The following is a 26,284-nucleotide window of genomic DNA, read 5'->3' as shown; positions in this document are numbered from 1 at the left end:
GACTTTTTTCCTGCAATACTCCAATCACATATTTTCTACAGTGTATTAGAGACACCTGTAGGCACACAGCATTTCACAGTGCACCAAAACCACAGTATCTGATGCAGAAAAGATGTGTGGAGTGAGCTCATGCAGAATTAGCCACTTAAAAATACAGTCTTCCCTGGCAGAGATAAACTATCATCAGGATTCCTGCCAGGATTTGGTGTGAGAGGATAGAGCACAGATGCTACCCCGACCCTAATGCTTCCCTAAGCTCCCCTTGGCTGTGGATTAGCTGGACACTGGCCCCACACATTCCCTGAGGACTGTCAGCAAGGATTAACAGCCACTCACCATCCTGTTCATTTTCCTAAACTCCACAAACCCTCTGTGCCCTCATTTGGCACAACCCAGCAAATCTCTTAGGATTTCAAGAGTCAGTTTACACCAGCTGAAAATCTGGGTGTCAAACCACTTTCTGAGAGTGTTTTGGATGCTGTACTTGGGCTGTGCATGTGTGTTCTGCCACACAGGGAAAAGATGAACCCAGTGCTTGTTTAAAGGCAGGGTGTAAAGATTTAACCCTCCTAGATACCACACATCCTCCTTTAGCTGCATCACCTCTCCACACAGATGCAGTAAATGGCAGCAAATCTCTTTCTCCTGCTGCCATGCAGGGCACACACAGAGCAGACTGTACTTCCTGATGTCTGGAAATCTCTCCCTCAGCATTGCTGGGTGAAGGGTTGTTGTGAGAAGCCTTTCTCAGCATTGCTGCAGCTGGTTTTGCCCCTAAATCTTCCATCTGTGTATTGGCACTGTGGGTCACAGGGGGCTGAGTCTCCTGCTCTGGGCTCACCAAAGCAGATCTGTGTCTGCAGAGCAGGAACCCCTTGTTTTGTTTTCTCTGGGCTCCCCAAAGCAGATCTGTGTCCACAGAGCAGGAACCCCTTGTTTTGTTTTCTCTGTGCACCCCAAAGCAGATCTGTGTCTGCAGAGCAGAAACCCCTTGATTTGTTTTCTCTGTGCTCTCCAGGCAGCCTGATCAGTCCTTAACCTGAACCCCTGGTCCTGCCTGTGGCTTCATCCCTACAAAGGAATTCTCTCTAGGCTCTTTTTTCCCTTCCAGCTCATGTTTTTTTCCCTCTGGTGCCTGGCATACTGGTGTGGCCAGCTGCCCTCCCTGCCTCCAAACCCTCTTCCCAGGCTCTTTCCAGTGCTGTGATTAACACTTAATGCTTCCTATCAGAGGAGAAATCCCCTACTGTTTTTTCCATTTAGCCTCTGGCGGGTTTATTGCAAGTATTTGAGTGAAAGGTTACTTTCCTCTGTATGGAGGTGAAGTAATTATATGTTCCTGTGTGTCTTCACACTGCTCCAGAGCCATGCCATTCCTTAATTTCACCGTAGGGATGCTGTTTGTGCACCTTGGTTGGCTGTGAGGGCTGTGCTCCCTCTGTGTCAGCACTGAAATCTGCCAGCTGGAGCCTGGAAAAGCGACCACCCCTCACACAGGTGGAGACAGTGCCACGACTTCCAGCTTTTTTTTTTTTTTTTTTTTTTTTTTTTTTTTTTTTTTTTTTTTTCACCCCTCTTAAGTAGAAAAACAAAACGTTTTTCCTGCTGGAATCAGGATTTAAGTGAGCTTTCTGCACTTCATCGGGGTGGATTAGTCTGCTGTTCTATGAGCTTGATATTAAAAAAGGTGGTTTCTTTGCAGTGCAGGAAACCACAATGTCACTGGAGAAAGAAAGAAACATAAAGCACAGGTGGGGAGACAAATTACAGCTGCGATGAGGAGGTGCTCACACAGACCCACAGAGGCTCTCATTAGCTGCAGCATCCTCACCCCAGGATGAGGAGAATCCATTCCCCTCTTCCCAGGGCCTGGTGCAGTTTGCAGGCAGCAGGAACAGCACAGCCCTTGTTGCAGTGTGCATTTTGAGATTTCTAAAGTTCTGTATGATTTTTTGCTATTGAGTTTCTGTAAAAGTTCATCCACTCCCACCCCCCTTCCCCTAATCCCTGTTGTTATCCTCCTCAAGAGCCCTCTCCCTCCCCATTGTCCCTCCTCAATACCCTCTCCCAGTCTGTGTACCTCCCATTGTACCTTACCTATGGATACACCTTGGTACTTGAGTACTCTGGCAAAGCCAGGTGGCTCAGCCAAGGCTTCAGGTATCCCCACACCCCTTTTGTCCCCAAATGGCCATGTCACTGCCCCCTGTACCTAAATCACTCCCCTTCATTTCCAACAGTAATGCCCCTGAACTTAAGGGGAGGTAAGAGCCCAAATCTGGACTCACACCCATGAATAAACACCTTCCTTACCACCCAGTGTGAGTCTGCTCCTTCTTCCAAGCAAGGTCACGTCTCTGTCTGAAATCTGGACCCAAAGGTATAACTTGTTTATATGGTATGTGAAGAGCAGAGCTGGCCGGGAGACAAGCTCAGAAGAACCATAAGCCCTCGCTGGGAGACGGAGAACCCCCATCTGGGGAGCCCTCCCTGTAGACTGCCTCAGGTGAGCTGCAGGTTTGCTCCTTGGATGTCCTGCCTGTGTGCACCTCAACCACAGGAAATCATCCCCGTGTGTCTGAGCACCTCTGGGTGCTGCAAGGCTCTATACCTATACACAAATCTAAAAAAATAATTTAACTATGAACTATCATACATTAAATAAAATAACTCCACCAGTAAACATTACTATACCAAACATACTAAAACCCCAATGCAAACTAAAATCCAAACCAACAAAATAATATACTATTAACATTACCAATGCATTTTTCTCCATTCCTTTAACAGCAAAATACGAACCTCAATTTACCCTCACATAAAAACCTCCATACAATGCACCTAAAACAAATTAGCCCAAAAATAAAAACACAATCCTACCATCTACCATAAACTACTGCAAACTACACAAAAAAAAAACCCCAAAAACAACAAACCTCCAAAATATTTACATTAGTACCATCATTATATGAAAAAACATTTCAACTAAAATATTAAAAAACCAAATCTTCCAAATTCTCCTAAAAACTAATTTTACAATCAAAAACCACCCCAAAATAAAAAAAAAACCTATGCAAAAAATCCAATTTCTAAAACAAAAATAAAAAAATAAACAACATCAAATTCCCACCAATATCATCAACAAAATCACAACAATATCTCCACCAACCAACAAAAAAAACCCCAGAAACTTTCCTAAACACACATGCACAGCCCGAATGACGCATCCAAAACACTCTCAGAAAGTGGTTTGACACCCAGATTTTCAGCTGGTGTAAACTGGCTCTTGAAACCCTGAGAGACTTGCTGGGTTGTGCCAAGTGAGGGCTCAGAGAGTTTGTGGAGTTTAGGAAATAGGAAAATGAATAGGATGGTGAGTGACTCTGCAGGGTGTGCACAGAAATACACACATGTGTATATATATATACATATATATATAAATGCATAGATATATATCCATATGGCCACACAGAGATTTGTTTGCACATCCACTGGCTCAGGGAGCAGCACAGCCCCTCTGCTCTCCCCAGGCTGCCCACTGATGGTTTGGGTTCAGGAGATAGGGCTGTGCCCTGCCGTGAAATCTCATCCAGCACTGGCAGGGTCAGGAACACTCCTCCCCTCTGCTCCCTTCAGCCTCTGCCCTGCCATGGGCAGGCAATCTGGTAATGAGGATTCTGTGCCTGGGTAAATGAATTAATTACTCTGCATGGCCTCTGCCAGCTTTGCTTTTGCTCCCTCTGAAGTCAGCACCTCTCAGGGTCTGTCTTGGTTGCAAGGGCGTTTCAAGAAGACATAATTTGGACAAGACAAGCCTAAAATATTTCAGTAAAGTTAAACTTCTCCCCGCCCCCCCCCCACTCCCTTCTTTTTTTTTAATAGCACTTGCAACATTCTATGACTTTTTCTGAGCTTACTAAATGGATGTCAGAGAGAAAGAGAGACATTTTTTTTCCTCCTTACAAATGAAGTCATCTGAATTCACCAAATAAAAATAAATATGAGCTTACTGCTTGGCTCCAGTGGTGCTGCAGAAGGACAGGGCTATAGATTTTCCCAGGAGTGTGGAATAATTCACCAAGGCTGCTCGTTATTCATATAGACAGTGAATTAATAATATGGGACCCTGAGATCTCTTCTTATCTAGGCCGAAGCACAGCTAGAGGGATGAGAAGCTGACTCCTTGGATTTCAAAAAGCATTTTTCCCCCTTTCTTCAAGAAATAAGAATTGATTGAAAGCATTTTCACAGAGTGAGGAAAAAAAAAGGCTTTTTGGTGATACCACCTAAAGTACACATTAGATAAATAGAAAACTATTGGCTTTGTGACTGTGAACTGTTTTCACTTGATGTAAGTGCTGATAGATACAGGATTATCTCTAACAAAGCATTTACTAAGGACCTGACCCAAAGTCAATAGCAGCCTTTCATTTGACTCTACAAGGCTTGAATCCTGCTTTCACTGCAGGGAGAGCCAGGAAGGGTCTGTGCATCCCATGGCCACCTCCCAGCTGGTGCAAGCTGGGGTAGCACCACTGCTGGGGGAGGAGGCTGAGGCTGAGCACCAGCACGAGGGGCTGAGCTGCACCTCTGTCCTGAAGGAACATTCCTGAATTATGGATGCTTGATCCACAATCATTGTCTTACATATAATATAAAAACAAATATAAATGAACTGATGTGAACATGGTGGCTGCACTGTCTGCCTAAGGTGTGGCAGACCAGGTGGGAATTTTCATTTGTGGCTCCTGGGTGAGAGAAATCAGGGCAAACACCAGAAAATGGAATGTGTGCTGTGAATGCTGTCCTCTCCGTGCTCCAACTATTGCACATGGGAAAATCAGGATGAGTAGCACCAATCATCCAGTGGCATGACTGGAGAGGTGTGAGGTGCTGGCCCAGAGAGGCATTAAAGTCAGGGTGCTCCCTCTGGTCACTAAGACTCATGTTTGGTTTGGTAGTGCTGCCCTGATGGAGTGTGATGTAAATTCACAAGACCACATGGTGGCTAGTGAGCCTCAAACTAACAGAAATCTGAAGTATGTGCATGTGTGCTAATATTTCATACACTGTGGAATGATCTGAAACTTGAGATGATCCAAAATCAATCTGTGAAGAACAAAAATATTGTCTTGATTTTATTTTATTTTTCTGTATCAGTGAAGGATTTCTCTTTCCCCTGATGCATGACTGGTATAAAACAGGACAGGAGCAAAAACCATGCAGACTAAACCACTTAATGAAAGTTAATGCTGTGAATCTTGTGCTGCAGAAAACTTGGAATGGGATCACCTCACTTGTCTGCAGAGGCCTTTCTTACAGGTACAATTTAGAGGGAGAGATACTGCTCAGCATTTTAATAGCACCTTCCTTTTTCCTCATTGGTCTTCACCAGTGTTAAACCCACCTCATTTCCTAAAAGCACTGGCAATATGCACAACCTGCATGAAAGTCCCTTTGTGGCAGATTTCAAAAGCCAGTGCAGGTGCTTTTCTGTTATTCCACACTCTGTGGTCCAAAAAATTTCACAGATAATTATGCAAGAAATATGAGGTTGCCTGTGAAAGAGTTTAAAATAGCCTGGAAGAAGATTGAAGGGAAGGGAACAGAAAAATGAAACATTAAAACAAAATGGTGTGTCTGAGAACATTGACTATAACATAGTAAACTCCAGTATAGATGAACAAATTATATATTATTCACAAGCCTTGAGGAAAACACAGATATAACCACTTACTGATTGTACAGGATGCTTCAATACCATTTTAAGGGACATGGTAAAAAGCATGAAATTCCCAGTACAAAAGTGACAGTATTAAAATTACAAATATCTTTTTTTTTATAGTAATGATATGACAAAGGAATAAAACCTCAGCCCACAGGAGAAATTGCACCAATGACAGAGATTTCTGCTGAAGCACCTGAGGGCCTTCAGGTGGCCACTGGAAATGCTGGACATTGCTTTGCCCAGAAAAATGGGAAACTCCTGTAACACAGAAGGAAGTAAATCCACCTGGGGCTTGCTCTGGAGAGGTATTTGGGCAAACGAAGAAAATAATAATATCCATGGCAGAGAGTTGAGCAGCCTGATGCCCGTGGTGTGTGCTGTGGCCAAGTGGCAGCAAGGTAAATTGGAGAGGGGGAAGGGAGCACTTCAAACCATCCTTCAAACAAAAAAGGCTTTGAAGTAGTGAAGGGAATCATGAAAGTAAATGTGCAACAGAACAGGCAAAGAAACAGAAACTGGTGTTTGTGTTTCATGGCAAGGTTTGGCTTTTGTTTTGCTCCCTCTGTTGCTTCTGCATAATTCACTGGTGATGGAGGCAGCTTTTAGGACAGTGCCTGTTGAATGAGCCACAAGGAATCATTTATGACTTCTGAGGGCACTATGGCCTGGCCTCCCTATGCTTTATTAAGATGAGACCCCAAAGACAAAGTTTGCTGGACTTGGCAGGAAGTGATACTTGGGTATACGCATCAACTTCATGCCCTTCATAGTACAAATAACCTCAGTCTGAATTTTGGCCCGTGCAGGAGGAGGACTGCATGCCAGGCCTGTGTACTGGGGTGGTGGGCTAGCCATGATCACATCTCACAACAAAAGGGGCAAAAGGACCATTCATCACCCCTGATACTTATTGCAGATGTTAAGATGCTTCCTACATATAATTGTGTTCTCTGAAAGAGAAAGCAAAGCCAGCTCTCCACACATCCCAGCTGTGTCCCAGAGCAACAGCTGGCAGGAGTGGAAGGCCATGCAATCCCTGCTCTGCAACATGGATTCACACTGTCAAAGCAGCAGCTTTGATCTCGGGTTTGGGTTTTCTTTCCCTGAGATTCAGGCTGGTGGTTTGAGTGGGTCTTTTTTGCCCTCTGAAGGCTTTGAATCTGTGCTTGGCGCGAGAATGAAGCAGAGTCTCGAGGTCGTGTTTTCTCTCTAGGTTTCTCATGTGTTTATTAATTCCTATCTTACAAATTCTTTGTGCCTGGCCAAGGTGTTCACAGCAGCTCAGACATGATGAGACTCCCCCCACAATGGGAGGTCACTGCTTCTTATACAGATAACTACGTACTTATTATTTACCATTTCATACCAATGCCTAGTGCCTATACTGGAAGGGTCATCTCTACTTTGACCCAATCCACTCAAACTACCTTGTGTAATCACCTCCTCAGAAGATGTAGGATGAGGATGAAGAAGAACTTAGGGCAACACCTTAAATCTTCCATCTTGTCTCCCAATTCTAAGAACTCAAAACTACAAAATCTTCCACCCGGTGATAAACTACACTACTGTCTGTTACACATTTGTGACTTGTAATTCTTCTCTATGTTGGAAGATTTTCTCATGGACTGAAATCAAAGTCAGTGTATTCCTGAGCTCTGTGCCAGGGTCTCAAACCTCCCTGCACAGACCCCAGACTCTCTTGCTCAGGTCTCAGACCTCTCTGCCAAGGCCACCCTTCCCAGGATGCCCAGAGGGATGCCCTGAACTCCAACACTTTGATGAGGTGTTTTCTGATGCAATTTAACTGGAAAGCACCAAAAGCTTGACCCCAATACCATTAAGTACAGTTTGGCAGGGCAATACTGAGGCTCAGCCTGTTTTACACCCACTAGCACACAGCTCGAGGTGACAATCAACCAACAGCCAAACTGCTCCCAGTCCTTGTCACCTCTCAGAGGTGATGTCTCTGTTTGTGTGTGAGTATATTGCTGCACCTGAACACCTGTGGATATTTAATTAGGACCCAAGCAAGATTTCTTAGTGACACATTATGGCTTGAAATTATATATATTTACACACTGTAAATAAAACCTAGTCTGTGAATAACTGGTCTTAGTCCTTTCAATATGGTAGATAAAGAAAGTAGAAAGTTGCAGGTGACCTTTTGAAATGTTCTCATGTACAAAATAAACAGCAAATCCCAAATCTTTGTGTGAGTTAAAGCACTGACGTCAATGGGACTCCCATGGGAAGTTTTGGGAGTTTGTCTTAACAAGAACAGAACCACCAAATTGGAAAAAAAAGTTTTGACTTAAACCAGGTCAGTATGTCAAGAGTCACAAAGTAAAGTCTGGGATAAAGCAAAGGCCAAAGCAAATGTCCCTTGGATTAATTTTTACCAGCAGCATATTGGGCTTTTGAACTGTTCTCCAGCCATCTACAAAAGCAGCCATGGGCTGACTACAACAACTGAACTTGAAAGGGGAAGACATTCCTTTGTAGTTCACATCTGCTGGCTTTGAAGTCACAGTGAGTCTTACCAGTGACTTCAATGGGACTTGCCTTACACTTTCATATTAGCCATTGTTTTATCCTAACTCCTTTCAAAATTCCACACCATAACATTTCTCTTTATTGTAATCCTGACAGAACAATTAGGCTCCAGTCCACACCTGCACCCGACTTTTTTCTTAACACAGCACTCTTTGAGCTTCTCTTCTCTGAACAGAGCTATGAGAGCTGAATTAATGGTGTCTCTCTGCTCTATCTGCCTCTGTATTTCATGACCTGATGGAGAAGAACATGAAATTCTTCAAGGTTTGTAAAGCTGATCTTTGGTTACAACCAGCTGTAGTTTTCACCTACCGTTTTATGAGTGTGCTTAGCAGAAAAAGAAATGCTTCTTTTTATCAGGGTAATTAAGCAATAACAGAATGACAGGATGTGGACTAACGCATAATCATTCACAGGTGCATTCATAGCTTGGGTTTAATCATGAGTTCAGAAGCTGAATCGCATTCCCAGTGTAACAAACTATGAAACACTGATTCATAATTTAAAAAATTGAATGTGTTTTTTTTTAAATAGCAAAACATTTCCTTTTCTGTCTCTAATATATAAACCAGATATCCACATGCCAGAAATACCTGCTGAGAAAACATGAGGTTCTCATTCCTCTAAGGGGAGGTCCTCATTCCTCCCCTTATCCTCTCACCTTTTTGGAGTCAAATCTGCAAAAATGATTTTTCTGCCTGCACAATTCTCCATTCCACAACATCTGCCAATATTCCTGCCTAACTACAGCTCCTGTCTGAGCTACACTGGACCACTCCCTGCTCCTTTGTAATCCCTTGGCAGCCTGGGATTGAGGAAAGGTACCCAGAAGAGAACATTTCTCCCAATATTTGCTTGTAGAGCTCCCCACTCTCACTTGCTTGGGGTGAAGCTGATTCCCAAACACAGCCCCAAAGAGGAAACTTTGTGTGCTTCCAGAACTGGCAGAGACATCACCACCCATGGGATTCCAACATGAAAAGAGAGAGGAGAGCCCAGCACAGAGCCTACAGTGCTGCACAAAACCAGCCTGTGGCTCTCTGAAGCACCTGTGGGTTGGTAAAAACAACAGCACACAATGCTCAGCAAAGAGAACAGCCAGGGATTTTTACAAGATATTCCATTCCACAAAGCTGCTGCATTGAGGGATTCTGCAGCACAGAGCAGCTTGTTTGGGAAGGGTGACTAATGGGATTAGTACCACTTACTCCCCATCTTCTTATGTGATTTATATTTCCTAAGCACTTCCCAGCCATGGCTCTCTCCCTGGCTGCTCTGTGGTTTCACCTTGCAGGGCTGGCAGGGGAGCCCCAGAGAGGAAAACACCCTGTGGAGCTAAACCTCATCTCAAACCCAGACACAAACAACATGGTGCTTTTCCTTCAGAAAAAAAAAAAAAATTAAAAAAAACCCAAAATCCCCGTGACAAGCAACAGCAGCAGTGATTTCAAAAGGCAAAGATTTTTTCCAGCTTTCTGTAATGTTTGTTTCAGGACTAGAATACAAGATTTGTTTATTTATGTTATCTTGCCACTGACTTTCCAAATGGCTAATTAAATCAAAATGAATGGCAGTTGTCCTTTGAAATATTTATGAATCAAAGCTAATGTGGCACCGAGGCGGGCCTGTGAAGTGACTAAAAGGGATAATTTTGTCCAGATATTTATGAATAATAAATCTCTTATACTCATCAAAGCATCCATACTGAGCAATATTGTCACAGTTTTCAGGTAAATCTTAACATGACTCATGTGCAAAGAACTATACACTAAAGCAGCAAGAAAGTGATCTAAAAATATACTTATGCTTATAGATTTTTCTATTTTGTTAAATAAAGAACACAACAAAATTCCTATGCACAATCTAAAGACTTACAGCTTTCTAGTGGATGGTACACAAACAGAAACATATACACAGGAGGAGCTACTTGCCATCAACACAGGAAGGTCTGTTTCTTGTAGTCCCAGCCACTTTCCCAGGTAGACAGGAGCATTTTACTGTTTGTGATCTTTCCTCAATTCGATTCTTATTACAGCATCTGTGTGCTGCTATAACTTCACACGTTCCTCCTTCTGGCAAAAAAAAAAAAAAAAAAAAAAAAAAAAAAAAAAAAAAAAAAAGAAAAAAGAGAATATTGACACTGATTAGGGAGAGCAGCAGTGGCTAATCCCAGCACCCAGGCGTGCTCCTGTCTGTGCCTCTGCCCAACTTCTCTACAGGTGGAATTACAGTTTTATTTCTTTTTGTGTGCTCCTGAATAAGGAAGGTACTGCTATACTACATTTTTAATAGAAAATGTAGATAAGTGTCCCTTGTCTTTCTTATTTTAGAAGTTTCTATGACATCCACATAACTTTTGGACTAAAAATAATGTTGTCAATGTCTGGGCCTGAAGAAATGTAGGTGAAACACTACAGAAAATGTGCAACAACTGTTGGCTTGTTTTATGCTTGTAATATTGGAGGCCTTTTCCCCAAATATTTTCTCCTACAAGGACAGAGACTAAGGGAATCCATCTAGAAATAAGATTTTTCTCCAAATATTTGATTCTCTGCTAGTACTCAGCCCTTAGGGAACGACAATGAGGCTCTCCAGATTACAGGGTGGCCCAACATCACTTCCCTTTGCTCTCCCACTCACCAAATCGGTAATTTTAAGGCAGGAAACATTCCCATTGTGCATGAGATCACCAGGCTTAATTAGGCTTCTCCCTAATTGTTCTTTATGAACATTTGCAATAGTTTTATTAGAAGGAGGGCACAGAGGAGTGATCGACAGATCCACGGTGGCTTTGGGCTTGTGAGTGCTTGGTGTTTGTGCCATATGCTGAGCACAGAAATGGAGTGCCAGGTGTGCCATTCCCCTTCACCTCAGCTCTGCAGGGCAAGGAGACAAACACCACAGTGGGTTAATGCCCTGCCCAGGTAATTTCTCCATTCCTCACTTCAGACTGCATTTAACTCAGTAATCACTGAGTGTTTAATGGTGCCAGGCTGTTCCCCACAGATTTTTGGCTACTTTATGAAATTTGCAGCATGAATCTGGCAGGGTTTGTCTCAGCTTGGTTACAAAACCTCATGTGCTGCCCACTAAAGGGAAGGATGTGCAAGATTTTCTAGAAAACCATTATTTTTTCATGCCATTAAGAATTGCTAAGTGCACAGTGCTTTCACTGCAGCATGAACCACATTACTCATGTCTTTGTCTTTCACTCTTTTTCAAGAATATTAAGAGCTTTTGACACTGTGCTGTGTGGCCAGGAGGAGTGTGGAGACACTGGTCCATGTCTGGCTGTGAAAAAGGGGTTTTGGTAGAGATCTGGGAGTCCAGTGGCATCTCCCTGCCAGGAGTGAGTCCTGGGGTTTCTACAAATGTGCCATTTTTAGCTGGGCAGGGAGGATTCTGCCTTTCCTGATGTTGGTGATGTGGTGGTATCATATGGTGGAGTTTGTAAGCAAGAGATTAACTCTGTAGTAAATATTGAGATCATCTGGAGAGACATTGTGCTGCACCTCTCAGTTGTTAGGCGTGTTTGGCCTGCTGACACGAGCTTTTTGAAAGCCAATAGGTGTCAAAAAAGAGAGATCCCAACAATTCAGAGAGTCATCCTCTGACAAACGGCCTTTGAAGTGTCTCTGAGGAGTAAGAGGAATTGTGATAATCAACTCAGCCCCAAATGCTTGCATTTTCTATGAAGTAATCCTTCACACAAACTCCCTGTTCCCCTATCCAAGTCATATTGAAAGCAATGAAAAGATTCTCATTGGTTTAATCCATCTTATGGTCATGACCTAGGAGAAGAGAGATTTGTGATTTTATTGATTGCAATTTCAACAATAAAGATAATGTACACAGTAATAAGCATTTCTAATTTTAGATTACATAGACTGTGTGGAAAAATATCTGTGAATAACCTAAATGCTTAATTTTCTCTATAAATTTGCTGTATGAGTACTAAGAACCACATAACCTAGTCTTGCTTATTTGGTTATCTATTCAAAATAATGGGTTGTGCTGGAAGAGCTTTATAACACCCTTAATTGTTATGTGGACACTCAAGTTGCTGCAGCAGTAAAGAATTTAGCTCCAAATGTGTAGTTGTTTAGGAGTGGCAAAACATAATGAAAGTAAAAGCAATGAAAAACTGCTAGACAGTTAAATACATTAATTGAAAGTTTTATCTACATGGTCTTTAAAAGTATGCACATATTAATAATTATTATAATCATAGAAAGACCCCTTCCAATGCTGACAGAGAAGAAAAAAATCCACCTCACATGGAGAAAATTCTGTGTGTTATACAGGCTTTTTTCCTGAAAAATCTGCTAAGTGGGATAAGATATTTGCATTAAAGCATGTTTAACCTATGGATGCCCTACTAGGCAGCATTGCATGCAATGTATTTTGCTGGTGTGAATTTTACCAACCATGCATGTACATTGAGACTTTTACATGGCCATATACAACATGGGATAGAGACAGATATAAATGGACACAGGGAGAACAGAAAAAAAAAAACAAAACACTCATTGAAAAAGCATATTCCTTACTACACCATTCACAGAAGCATACACCACAAATACATTGAGGGTGGGTGGTTCTATTTAAATCTGCTTCAGCTGCATAAATGAGGAAATTAATTGAGTGAGGAGAGGAGCAAGAAACCACCTTCAATTTCCACTGGAAACCACTCAATGTGTTCAGATGGATATGTGAAATAACTTTGCATTCTGTGATTTTAATGCTTTATTTCCAGCTTTCTTCTTTTGGGGGGAGGGGGCTGGAGAGCACCAAGAAATTCTCTAATTCAATATCTGATGACTTTCCCGAGCCATGAACCATTATTTTCTCAATGGTTCATCTGGATTATAGGAAGACCTGGCACGATATTACATGGCTGGGAGTCCTGAAATAAAAAGTGAATTATTGCCCTGATAGGCTGCCAGTGCAGCAAAAGTTTGCATCCTTGTCATAAACCTCACAAATGTCTCTGTTTTTGGAAGTTTATGGTCTATTGAGCTACAGTAGCTTCTGGCTTTGATTCCACAACAACAGCCTCATCCAACTCATTCAAGTCAATAGAGGATTGGCCATTGATTTTAAAAGGAAAGGAAAGGGGCCTAAAAATCCTCAAAATAAGCATCTCCTGAATGTTACGTTGACAGTTGTATTTCATGAAGTGGCTGTTTTATACACCTGGCTTTTTTTTTTTTTTTTTTTTCCCTAATAATTCCCTTCTGCCCCAAGAAAATCAGAAGATTAGAAATGGAATTAGAACTTGCAGATCAGGAAGAGCATTGATCTTCCTTCAAGAAGGTTCAAGGATGAATGAAAATGTCCTGTCATGACTTTATATCTTCTTCACACCAAACATTAGCAGGACCTGATAGTGTGAGCAGCTGATCCTTTCTGAGCATTCAGCTCACAGGAGGCTCTCAGCTTTACATGAAGGAAATGTGGCCAAAGCAAGAGGGACAGAACTGCCTGCCAGGGAGGATTCTGGCCTGCTGAAAATGTTCCAGAAATCCTTGTTCTGCACAGACTTAAAATAGAAAAGTGTAGAACTAATATATCATTCTTGCCATAAAACCAGGACAACTGTTAGTTAGTTTTGTTTGGTTCTAATTGGAGGGTACTAAACTCCTGAAATAATGCTCATTTTTGTCTCTGTTATAAAGCCACCCTGAGTTTACATACCACAGAGTGAAATAATTTACCATGAGTATGAGTCTGCTGTGGGAGGCTGTGATTTAATATATCTAATCACCTATAAGGTCTGAGTGCATGCCTGGCAGGAGCCAAAAAAGCCATCTCCTAGTCATCTCTGTTTTTTATACTTCTAGCTAGGAGGTAATAATAAAAGCAAATTTTGCACTTCAAAATTATAACTTGCCTGTGCATTCCAGCCAAGCCTGAACTTATCAGTAAACAAACATAAAGAAGGCAAACAGCACTACTGATTTGTGTTATACATTGTGCAAGTCATTAACTATGACTCAGGTAGCAAAACTTCTACGTTCTCCCTTTGACAGTGATGACAATTTAATAGTATTTGACTCTGCTGAGTTACATGGAGCATCCTGCAGCAATGAGAGAGGTTGTTTATCAAAATGATAAACATGTTTTCATTTCCTCCTTGGCTGCATGTATGTGATCAGAAGTCTAAGACCATCAAGAATTCACTTACTCTGGCCACCAGACAGACATTAAGCTATTCAGGACCATCTGTGCTTGAAATGAGCTCCACTTAATGGACCTTCCTAGGGCAGGTCACTCATAATGAATGCATGTGTGCATGAATGCATGAGCAGAGCAGGGCTTTGGTGAGGCTCCTTGGGCTCTTTGGGGCTGGCATAGACAGCTGACAGGTAAGATGTGCCTTTCTTCTCGGGGTCATACACACAGTCAGTTTAGAATTCAGACCCTCTGTTATATTTGCTTCGAGCTCATTGCAGATGCACCTCACAGCCTAATCCAGATGAAGGTTGTTGTGAGAACCTGGTTGTGCTGCTTGCAAAGAAAATAGCAGTGCCCAAACAACATTGTGCCAAATTCTGCCTCCCTTATACCACTGGTAATTCACCACGGGAATACAAGCAAAAGAAATCATATGGACCAATTTTATCAACATTTCCAGACAGTTCATTAGTTCTAATAGCTGGTTTGTGGTAACTCTATTTATTTATACAGCTTCAAGTGGGCAGTCTAAGTGCCAGTGCTATTGTCCTGCTAAGGTCATAGACCCATTTGTTATGCTGAAAATGCTTAAGTTTATGAAGATGCTGCTGCTGCTAGACCTAGGAGAAAAAACAAAATTTAAAAGAGGATCTAAGTTCTATAGACTCCAAGCCAATGTTTAACAACATGACAGCAAAAATTCTTCAGACACTTGTAGACTTGCTGAAAAAAGTGCTCCCAGAAACTAATGGATAAAAAAATTTTCACCCTTGCCACCCTATGTCTTTATACAAACATCCAAGAGAAAAGGAAAAAAAAAAAAAAACAAAACTGGTGACAGCTTTTTTTTTTTTTTTTACATTTACTATAAAGAATTCAAGTTTGGGGGCTGCAGTTTAAAGAGTTTTCAGTTTGAATAAGCTTTGGAAACTTCCCAGGTGTAATTAATACATTCATAAGCTTTAATCAAAATGTTTATGCCAGCTAATGTGCCAGAACTACAGACTACACTGTGCACAGGGGAAAATACTATACTTTACTTTAAGAAATAATAAGCCACTACTATGGAACTTACAAAGAAACATTTCTGCTTCTGACAGGAATATGTAACAGATGGAAAAACAAAGTCCCATGCTACACTACGAGCCACTTCACAAGTGAACAAATAAAAGACTCCTCACAGCCACAGTGCAATTACACTCCAATTTTTCTTTTACATATAATCCACTGACATTGTGTATCTGCTCCAGAAGGAAAAGGAATCAAGCTTGCAGGATGCATTTTCAGAGCAATCAGAGAAGGCTTAGGATTTTCACTCATTTTCACAAGGTCAAGGTTAACTGTCCTCAATGAAGTCACAAAGCAGCTGAACTTGGCTCATAAACCTGATGTAACACAAAGGCATCATCAAAAAACTGACCTAAGTATAACCTAACTCCTTACTTAATGAGTGTCCATTACGATAACTGATACAAATAAATTGATGAGCTATTCTTTATATATGGAATTACCATAACCATGGGAATTCAGAATGCTCCACACATGCTCTGCAAGTCCCCTGATACAGAGTGGATCTTTTTTTTTAGCCCAGCGGATCAGAATAGACTGCAGTGGTCTGTTTCCTAAATTTCTATTTATATTTTCATTAATATTCAGTATTTCATTGTTCATTATGCAAGACCTATATTATTATTTTCATTTTGGGAAGACTCTACGCAACAGCAGAAACATAAGTGACTCCCACTGTGGGTCATTAAGTTTTGGGTTGGGATATTATTTTCCCGAATGCAGTTGCTGGGAAAGGGTTCTGGAGACACAGGGTATCCCCTTAGAGAAACTGCTGCTTCCCTACAAAAGACCAGAAGGAGAGGACCATGGCCAGTGAAATCTGTTTTCCCTTGGAAATGCACCTTGTGTTAAACTTTAAAACCCTCCTGAGGTTTTTCTGATGCCCAGGTCACTCGAAAAAGCACTCCTGGAGGTGCAACATTCCTGTAGGCTGAGGCCCCAGCTCCTGGGTCGTGGCACAACACCCCCTTTTGAGTAAGACAAATAATGAGATTTTCTCTCTTTGTGCTGGCCCTTGGTCAGAGTCTGGAGAAGAGTTGCTGGACAAAGCAGGTCAGTTACCTGTGAAAATTCATTTCACACTCAGCCAAAGTTCTGACAGATTCTGGAGTGAGAGTTCCTGGGCTAAGAGGGGCAGTGTGCATTCTCACAGGCTTCTCTTGTTATTTCTCTTAGAAACTCTTACGTTTCTAAGAGTAACCTTGACTGAAAAGGCCATTTTTTTGAAATCAAACTTTTCTGCAAAAAATGAATAACAAAAGAACTTCTAGAAAAACATTATATCTTTAAAATATTTTGTCCAGCAGAATGTTAATATTTCAATTTAACATTAACTTCTTTTTTTTTTTTCCATTTGTATTTTATTTCCAATTCAGTATAATAGGGGAAGCAGGGCTATGCAAAGCTCTAATTAGCACCAAGATTTGTAGTCTTTTAGAATTTTCCACTAATGCTATCTGCCATCAGCCACAGGAGGCTTTTTATTGGAGAGATTTACAGATTCTTCTACTTACACCCAGAATAGACTCTGATCCTCACAAACTGGTTTATTTACAGAAATTAAAAATACGTATTTTCTGTACAGGAGAAATGGTATGGGTTCCACTCTTGAATTCACAAGGAAAAGCCAGAGCACACCAGCATGTGAGCTGTGCTTGGATCTTGGGCTGCCTTATGGATTTCCATATCAAACCAATGTACACACACCAGAGAATAGGTTTTTCTACTAAAGAGCCTTGCAAATTGATCTCCCGAGGAATTTGTGCAGGACCTTATTCTTATGCATATTAAAAAAAGTAATAAAATAAAATTTTTTAAAAATCTCTTACAGATGAATCAAAGGGAAAATGGTCTCCAGAACAACAAGGCAGCCTTCTAGCAGCTCCTGCCCCTGGCACATTGCAGCTCCAAAGGCAGAGGAATAACCAGCAAGGCGACAGGGCAAGGGGGGCTGGAGAGGAATGCTGATGAGGAATCTGCTCCCAGTTCTTATTTCAGCAGGGTTGTGAGTAGTTCTAATCAGGACTTTGCATGACTGTGTACAATATACCCCCACAATGAGAGGATCTATGAGAAAACCCCACCTCCTGTGCGTGGAGCTGTCCCTGCCAGGGCCATTCCCACTCCCCCCAGGACTGATTGCTTTTTTGTCACGGGGAGAGTGGCAAAGGAATTGTAATAAGGACTATCAGCACTCCCGTATTGATGAACTAAAAAACCCAGACGTGTAACTCACGAGGCAGGCAAGAATCCAATGTTCTCTTAGTGGGGATCTTCAGTCTTTTAATGAGATTTTTTTTGCTTCAAAGAGAGGCCAACTTACAGCAACTTTGAGAAATGGAGGTTAGAAATTAGAAGTCTTGGTGGGATTTACAGCTCTGGAATGCCATTAAGAGATGTGTGTGAAGAGGCAGGACTTAATTCAGAAAGAGAAGAATGTTACTTTTGAGAAATAACTGAAGTTCCATATCAATAATAATAAGCATTATGACTCTAAATTTCACTGACTTTCAGTGAGATATGACACTCCTAGAGGTCTATATCACTTGTAAATGGGATGTCTTGGTCTAAATGATGTATGCCAGTAAGGCTGAGCATAAAATCTTGTAAGGACCTTTAAAAAAAAATCATGCTCTTAGTCACTTGGGTGGTTTGGAAAATTTAATATTTGATATGTCAGAGAGGATAAAAAAAACGAGTTTGGACAAAATAGATGTAATATGCCTGCATTGAAGCACCGCTCCTTCTATAACTTAAACTGCAGGCAGCAGTATAAACTAGAGATTAAAAAGACCTGCTGTGCTATTCTGATCATTGCTTTGCAGCTGCACAATTCTTCCCCAGAACAAATTTTCTAGGTATCAAAGCTGTGGAGAAATGTACATTTCTGCTGCTGAACAGAAAGGAACATTTCCAATATCGACACCACTAGCTCCTTGCCAGAGAACAGTGAAAATCCAAAGTGGAATAAGGCCTGAAAATACTCTCACAATAAAATCTTGAGTGATCCACAGAATATTGTTTTTGGAAGCTCAAAATGTTGTTCTAAATGCTGCCAGTAAAAGCCATGCAAAGAATCAGTGTTAAGTTTCAGGAAAAGCACATAGCGAAAGGAGGATAGGACTACTCTCATTTTGGATGGAATAATTAAGTTGATAAGGAATAAGTGATTCAGTCAGAGCTGCTGATGAGAAATGAATATAGAAATGTGCATGAGGAGTGGTTACTAAGAAAGGATTTAGAAATTATTCCATGTCAACTATGCAAGCACAGATTGGTCCTGCCAGAGTCTCGCTTTTGCTCAAACACCAGATCTCTAAAACTGCCTAATACATTTATTGAATACTTTAATCTCCAAACTACTCCAAACTGGGAAACCATATTAATTTTCCTTTCAACCTTAAAAGAGGCTCAAAATTTCTTATTATGCTCATGATGCACCCTTTGCATTTTTCATATGGTACATGCAAATGTCACACTTTTAGGATTTAAAAAAAAATATTTATAAAATAATCCACTGGTTACAAAGCAGCTCCGCAAAAACAACTTCCAAATCCAGGTTTTGAGTCATCACAAAATGATTCAAGGGTCTTAAATTCTTGTGGAAAAGCTAAACAAACTCCCTATACAGTTCATCTTTTGATATGATGGTTGCAGATAAATTCATCCCCAGATAATTTTATCCACTAAGGTGATTAGCCTATGGAGAGCCCATGATGTGTTTACTGAGCACAGTAGCATAGTTTATGGTAATGCTCTTGTCATGCTTTATAAATGTGTGAGGTGCTTTTATGAGGTAGTTAGATAAGGAGTGGTGAAAGTAATGTGATCCATAAAGAATGCACAGTGATGAAGAGCTGGGATGGCAGAGATACTACAGACAGACTGATAGAGAGAATTATAACCAGTGCAGAAGCTGCATTAATCTTCCAACCAATGGCAATAAATAAAATAACAGGAAGGAATGGTTCTAAACAAATCTGGCCAATGTATAAAACTCAGGTGTCAGGCTGGGATCAAAGTGGAGGTGTTTTCAATGGGTTGAGTTGACTTTTCATATGGCAATAACATTTTCATCTAGGGGGTTGACCATGTCCCACAAAATCCATAAGAGGGAAAACAATGACTGCAAGTCACAGCATGTGCAAGCAAAAGTCACTGTGAGGTGCTGTGTGTGATGAGCAGTAGCAGTAAATCCTGTCCTCTGCAGCAGCTGAGCAATGCCAAGCAATCACTTCCCAGGCATTTTTCAGTGGACAAGTGTGCCCATTATCCCACCCCATATATTTCTAGAATTATTCATACTGTGACCGCCAGCAGCTGGCCCTGCATTTGAGCAGAAAAGGATTTCTTTGCCAGGAACTGGCTGCACAATGGTGCAGAAGGACAGAGGAGGGGACCAAAGGCTCAGAAGCAATCAGTTGTTCTTGCATGGAAAGCGTTTTACACTGCATTCATTATCCATAGCAGAAGAAGCTGGTAGTCTCCAGCCTAAGGAATTTATAGCACACTCATTTCTGAACCTTATTTAGCTTCAAGCACAGTCAAGCACTTCAGTAAATGTTAGGGACTGGGTATGTGAGCAGCAGTATTTAAACTTTCAGACTACTATACCTCAGTTATGAATTAACAAGTCAAGGGATTCTCTCTCAAAATAATCTATTTTAACTTTAAGGCTACTCTACTGTGGTTATGAATTAGCAAGTGAAAAGATTCCTCCTCAAAATGATCTATTCCCTCCAGACTGAAGCATGATTGAGCTGTTTTACTTCTGGTCAGGACCAAACTATGGCTGAGGAAGAGGGGGAAGCAGAGGATGCAGTGGGACTCAGACCATACTATTCTCAAAATTTAACTCATCAATGCAGCCACTTCTGTGAGAAGCCTCAGTGGGAGGGTGGTTGCCTCCTCCTCACTGAAATTTTAAGGGAGAGGAAAGTGGCAATATTTAATTTCATGATAACTTTTGGCTCCTCTTATTTTCTTCTTTTGGTTTTGTTCTGGTGACGTTCATCTCAAACAAAGCAAGTCTGAGTGATTTTATCTTTCTCCATATTACTTTAATCACTTACCAAACCTCTCTGCTCCTGCATTTTTCCATAGTCACTATTCTGAGATGCTTTTTTATGAGTCTCCATGTTTTGATGCCTCTCTCCTCCCTATTCCTCTTGATGAACAATATTTTATTTCCTGCCACCTTGATTTGCTCTTTCTGCTCCAGTTCTCTGCATACAATTGTAACCCTGATTTATTCAGGTTCCCCACTCTCTCTCTCTCTCCTCCCCTTTACCTTTTTTCCAAGTGCATTGAATGTTTCTCTCTCTGACAATTTCTTTCTCTTCTCTCTGGGATCTCCTGATGAACAACACAATGCAGTACTGCCTCCTAATAATTGATCACCTGGCTGCTGTTCAGATTTGTGCTGCTCCTTTGAATACGTGTGCAATTCAGTTCACTCTGCTCCTTTGTAATGTGGATAAAAAGGGCTGCATACTCGAGTGGAAATACAGGAAGTCTAGTGAGCAAATAATTTCCTACTTTGAAAGCAACATGTGACACATTGCAACATTGGCTTGAAATTAATATTAATTTATTTTTTTTATTAGTTAAACAGTGGCTGTATGCAGGGAGCTCTGGAGTTAGCACAGCCTAAGAGGATGGGCAGAAAACACATTTTTTCCTCCCCTGTTTACCCTTGGTGATGATCAGTATTCATCCAAACACTATCTAAGAGAATTTGGAATCCAATTTTTCAATTAAAGGTTGCTTTTAAAACAGATTTCTTTAAAGAATACAATATTTTTGATGAAAGACATTGACATTTCACTGGCCAATGTCAACAAATTTCAATTCAAGATAAAATCCCTGTTTCAGTGTGTGTTATAATTCACATAACTCAAACACTTTTAGCAAATGATTCCCCGTTTCCTATATAGTACTACAGCAAATAAATTACACCACACTCACATCATCACCAGATAGGGGAAAATGTCTTAAAAGCTGAAGTCCAGGCAAAGAAGGAAATAAGAAATTATTTGAACTATGTCTCTTATGGTCACAAAGAAACCATTTTACATCAGGATAAAAAAAACCCAAAAAACTTTTGTTCCAAAATAATCCAAGAGATATATTCCAGGGAAATTATGCAAAAAGAAAGAAGATAAATGCACGTGTCCTGTGCATGTCCTGCAGCTTCCTGAGGAGCAGCAGCCCCTTTGATGAGCTGCACATCCTGGGCTAATTCCAGCTCTGCCTCCAAAGGCTCCTTCTTCCCTCAGCTCCTGATTTATGTCCAGCTCAGTCCACTTTTGAGCTAGTTGGAAAAGCCCCATTTCACTGAGACCCCAGGTTTTGCTTCAGAGAGCTCAGGTTTAAGTGCCATCCCACAGTGTTCATGAGGATCCAGCTCCAGGTGAGCCCCACCAGAGAAATGACCCCAGTGTTCTGGCCCCTGCCTCTATTTCCAGTCTTAAAAGTTTTGGATAATGTTGGCTATAAACTGGGCTTTCATTAGAAATTAAAAAAAAAAATGAGAAAACTCTGTAAACTAGAAATAGGACAGCTCTGCCCACTCTCCTTAATGGTGTGCTGTTAATTAGAAGCAGAAGAGGTCATCTTGCACAGTTTTTACTCAGTATCAAAATGTTTCCCTCCACACACTCAAGAGCATCTTGCTCAATTTATTTTCCCATTATTTAAGCAATTGGACTTCTGCTGGTGCAACAGGGGATGCTTTGAAGGTGCCATTCTAGTGTTTAATGGGATCTATCATTGGGCTGAACAGACGAAGAATGTTCTGTTTTCTTTTGCTCAGTTTTCCTCATTAACACTAATTGTGATGCTATGACCAACTGAACACAGCTATTCCCTGTCCCACATTTACAGATGTCAGATATGTTTCAGATGGTCACCACATCCCCCATCATCATTATCACCACTTAGACAAGCTGTGCATTTGCTGCTTCTCTTCATCTTTCTTCATGAGCCTGTGCCCATCACCTTACTGATGTCCACAGCTCCTCTCAGCATCATTGACATCACTGATGCTTTTAAAATTCCACTGTATAACAATTACATTATTATTAGAAGTGATAGAAATTCTGTGCTCTAAATTGGATGAGTATTATTATCTCCATTTAAGAGAGAAAATCTGCCCTATTTTCCCAATCCAGCATTTATCTCTACTCAGCTCTTCAGTACTATTAACTAAAACATAGACAACCAGCACAAGTTAATAAAGTTTCAAGAATATTTGCTCACCAGTGTATGAACTACCAGATACGTTGGTATTTATTACTGCCTGGGCACGTCAGCACTGTGAGGATGGACAAGGAATAAAAAACAGGATGTAGAAACAGAGGCAGATGCTCTGCAATAGAAAATCCAGCCAACAGTCTGAGATGGAAGAGAAATGCCATATCTAATTGAAATGGTGCTCTGTGCTTCCCAGCAGTGTTCTCAACAAGGAAAGACACTATTACCTCCTGCTCTTGGAGAAAATGCCATCACTTTCCTATTTTTTTCATGCCCAATTGTAATAGCTGGCAATTTTCCAGCATTAATGCTTGAATATTTCTTTTCCCCAAGTATATTAGCTCACTTTTTTTCCTAGATACACTCTATTTCTTGTGCCTTCAAAATTTTCTGATCCTTTTTATTATGAGCCTTGTACTTCTGTGACATGTAACACATATTTTACTATCACTGATAAATTAGCAGAGGCCCTGTTTCGTGTGAGCCACAAGCCGGATAAAATCATTCTCAAACATTTATTTTAAAACCCAAAAGATGCTTTTTTTTGCTTGGCAGAAAACTAAACTAGCACTTGCAATAGCCCCAGTCCTAAATGGAGTAAAGGAACATATTTTCAAGCCCAACTTACCAAATTATCCAGCACTGCAAATGTGTGTTTCCCTCTCGTTCCAGTGGGAGCCTCCTCCTATCAAACTGCACACTAACAAAGAAGGAGTTTAACCCTGCAGCCAGAAAAACTACTGACTTTTCACTGAACAAACAAAAATGTAATATCAGCAATACCTTTAAGGCAGCCTGGGTTGACAAACAGGTGCTCCCTCTGTAAGACAGTTTCCTTATTGATCTGTGCTAACATCTTGCAGAAGTGAACAATCTCATTGCCATGTCAAAGGCTAACCATCTGTGAACAAGTAATGCAGCCAGAAAATCCTTGTTGCTACAATAATGGCTTTAGGACGTGGGGTTTGTTTCAATCACCACGAAAAAAAGAAACCTTCAGGAAACTTCACAGAAATTCTTTTTTTTTTTTTTTTTCTGATAAATTTAATGTACTTAGGAAAATACTTTCGCTTACACAAATTTATCTGAATAAATTATGATAATTTACACACTATCAAGTGAGTAAGGTTACTAAAATAATTGGAAAGTTTATTTTTTTCCCTTTTTCTCCTTTGAAATTGCAATCACCTCACAGTCTCATGCATCACAGCCCTTCTCTTATTTAAAAAATCATAATTCTCTCTGCAGGACAAACCACCTTTTCAATACCTGAATATATATGTTAATACTTTCAGGATCAGATTTTTACTTTTTTTTTTTTTTGTTTCACATCAATAAACAGCATTCAGCCATGCTGGAACCACAATTTTAGACTAAAAGACCATTCTAAGAGATGGATGTGCAAGCACAGTGTCATACTGAGAGACAGAATAGTGAATTAATGATTCTGGAACAAAAATCTAATGGCAGGACTTTCTGAGACCATCAAACAGTCTTGTGAGAAACTTTCTAACTCAGTGAGATACCATTAAGTCCTAAATAATTGTCATGTCAGAGAATATTGAGGTCCCCTGGCATAAATTTTTGACTATGGATTTTATAAGCTGACTATTCCTTTAGAAACGTGAACCAGGAGCTCCTGTATATCAGGGTAATAAATAATAAAAATAATTATTATTGTTGTTATTATTACTGTTATTGTTGTTGTTATTATTATCATCATCATCACCACTGATTACCACCTTTGATAAGTTACTGGACATTGTTGACTCTATATCTAAGTGTCAAGTATATGGTTTTATCATTTTAAAAAATCTAAGTTTCTGGCTAGATTTGGAAGGCCTTAACTTTGTCCTCCTGCTCACTGGTTATGCCCAGGGAACAGCCTCATGGAATACCAGCAGCTTGGCATCTGGTATTCCCAAATCCTTATGAAGACTTGCAGGGAGCAAAGCTGAGCTTGTGGTCTCTTGAATCCAAGCAAAACTGGTGAGAGCATTTGAGTACGCATATTTTGATGGCACAGTTGAATACTGAGATATTTGAGGTAACCAACAACTACTGAAGAGCAAATTCCTGCACCTGCCCATTCACAGCTGGGATAAGGGTGTGAGGAGCAGAAAGGAGAGATTGGGTTGTACCACTGGAGCTCCTGGTCAGGAACTGCAGCAGAGACAGAGCCAGGGAAGGAATCCTTGACCCCGAGATGTCCCAGCACAAGCAGGGCTGGGAAGAGGCACAACAGGACAGAGCTGCCACAGGTTTCCCATTCTCCTGTCCTGCTTTGTTCATTCCTGTTTTCACTACAGCAGTCTCAGGCCTGTCATCCCTGGCTGGTGTAGATCAGCTGGCTAAGGAGTCTGTTATCTTTGTGCATAAATGTCCCACCTGGGCACTTGTGGGTTCCTCCCCACTATCCCTGTTTTGTTGACTTGCTTCAGCAGAAAATTTGCACAATTTAAAGTACGGTATTCAACTGTTTTAAAATTAGTCTGGATAAAGAAAGAATCAACAGGAAATAGAAACCGCAGCGCTGTCAGTAATTCAGTGAAGACATGGTTGTCTCTTCTTGGGTTTTTTCAACCCAAAACATCAGAGACAACACACTGGAACTTCTTGATGTATATTTGCATATCTGTTTACTTTGCAAACTAATTAGCTTTTAAAGTATTACCAGGGAGCTGAACAAATGTACCGTATAGCTCCAGAAACAATACAAGAGAAACTGTTTGCATTTGAATGAATTTACTTTGCTGGTACCATGGATGTGTCAGCCCAGTGAGCACTTAATGTTGAACATTAATTATACAAACAAAAGAAATGGCACAAAGCTGTTGTCTCTGTTAGTTTTCTTCCAAGATTCAACCATGTTTACGTTGGAGGTTTTGTGTCCTAAATAAACTCCCGACTGTGGCTGCTTCAAATGGGATGATATTTCAGAAGATGGAAAATATTCACTTCATCAATGCCCAAGACAAATGAGCTCTCAGCTGTTGTTGCTCACACACTGACCCTCGCTCAGTAAGAAATTCTTTTTAAAGTGCTGTGAATTTCATCAGCTGGTTGTCAGCATGATGGACTGGTGGTGGCTCTGCTCCCTCTGGCCAGGTTCTGACATACAGATTTCCAGTCAACTGCTCATGGCTTTATGGCTCTGCTCCTGATCCTCAGGAGAGGGAGAGGAAGCACTTGGGCATCAGAACAAAGCACAAAGAAAAAGGTAAGTGCAAAACTGCACTGAAACTTCTAGGAGAAAGATTAAATTTAGGTTTAACCTAATCACTCCACTCCTGCCAATAATTTTGGCTGTCAATTAAAAAAAACCCCAAAAACTACAAACCAATAATGAAGTCAATAAATATCTGTTAACAGAACTCAGTAAAATAGCAATAAAAAATGAATAGAAGAGGACAAAAAAAGTCAACTGCAACTCGTTGACACCCAACAGTAAAAAAAAATAATTAATATGGTAGTGAAGTAATGCCAGTTAAGAACAAAATTTAA

The 26,284-nt window shown here is 40.8% G+C and overlaps 1 protein-coding gene across 1 annotated transcript in view; it reads right to left on the bottom strand.

Annotated features, from left to right (window-relative positions):
• The window catches only part of TAFA1 (TAFA chemokine like family member 1), a 216,261-nt gene that overhangs the window by 34,021 nt on the left and 155,956 nt on the right, over nt 1-26,284 (bottom strand). The window contains exon 3 of the mRNA XM_083869786.1: nt 10,213-10,353. Coding sequence (XP_083725912.1) covers nt 10,213-10,353 — 141 coding nt within the window. The remainder of the gene's footprint in view (nt 1-10,212; nt 10,354-26,284) is intronic.

The sequence above is a fragment of the Zosterops lateralis genome, assembly GCF_965231275.1.
Source record: "Zosterops lateralis genome assembly, chromosome: 11".
NCBI lineage: Eukaryota > Metazoa > Chordata > Aves > Passeriformes > Zosteropidae > Zosterops > Zosterops lateralis.
The sequence above is the reverse complement of the archived record's forward strand: the minus strand, read 5'-3'. Positions and strand labels throughout refer to the sequence as shown.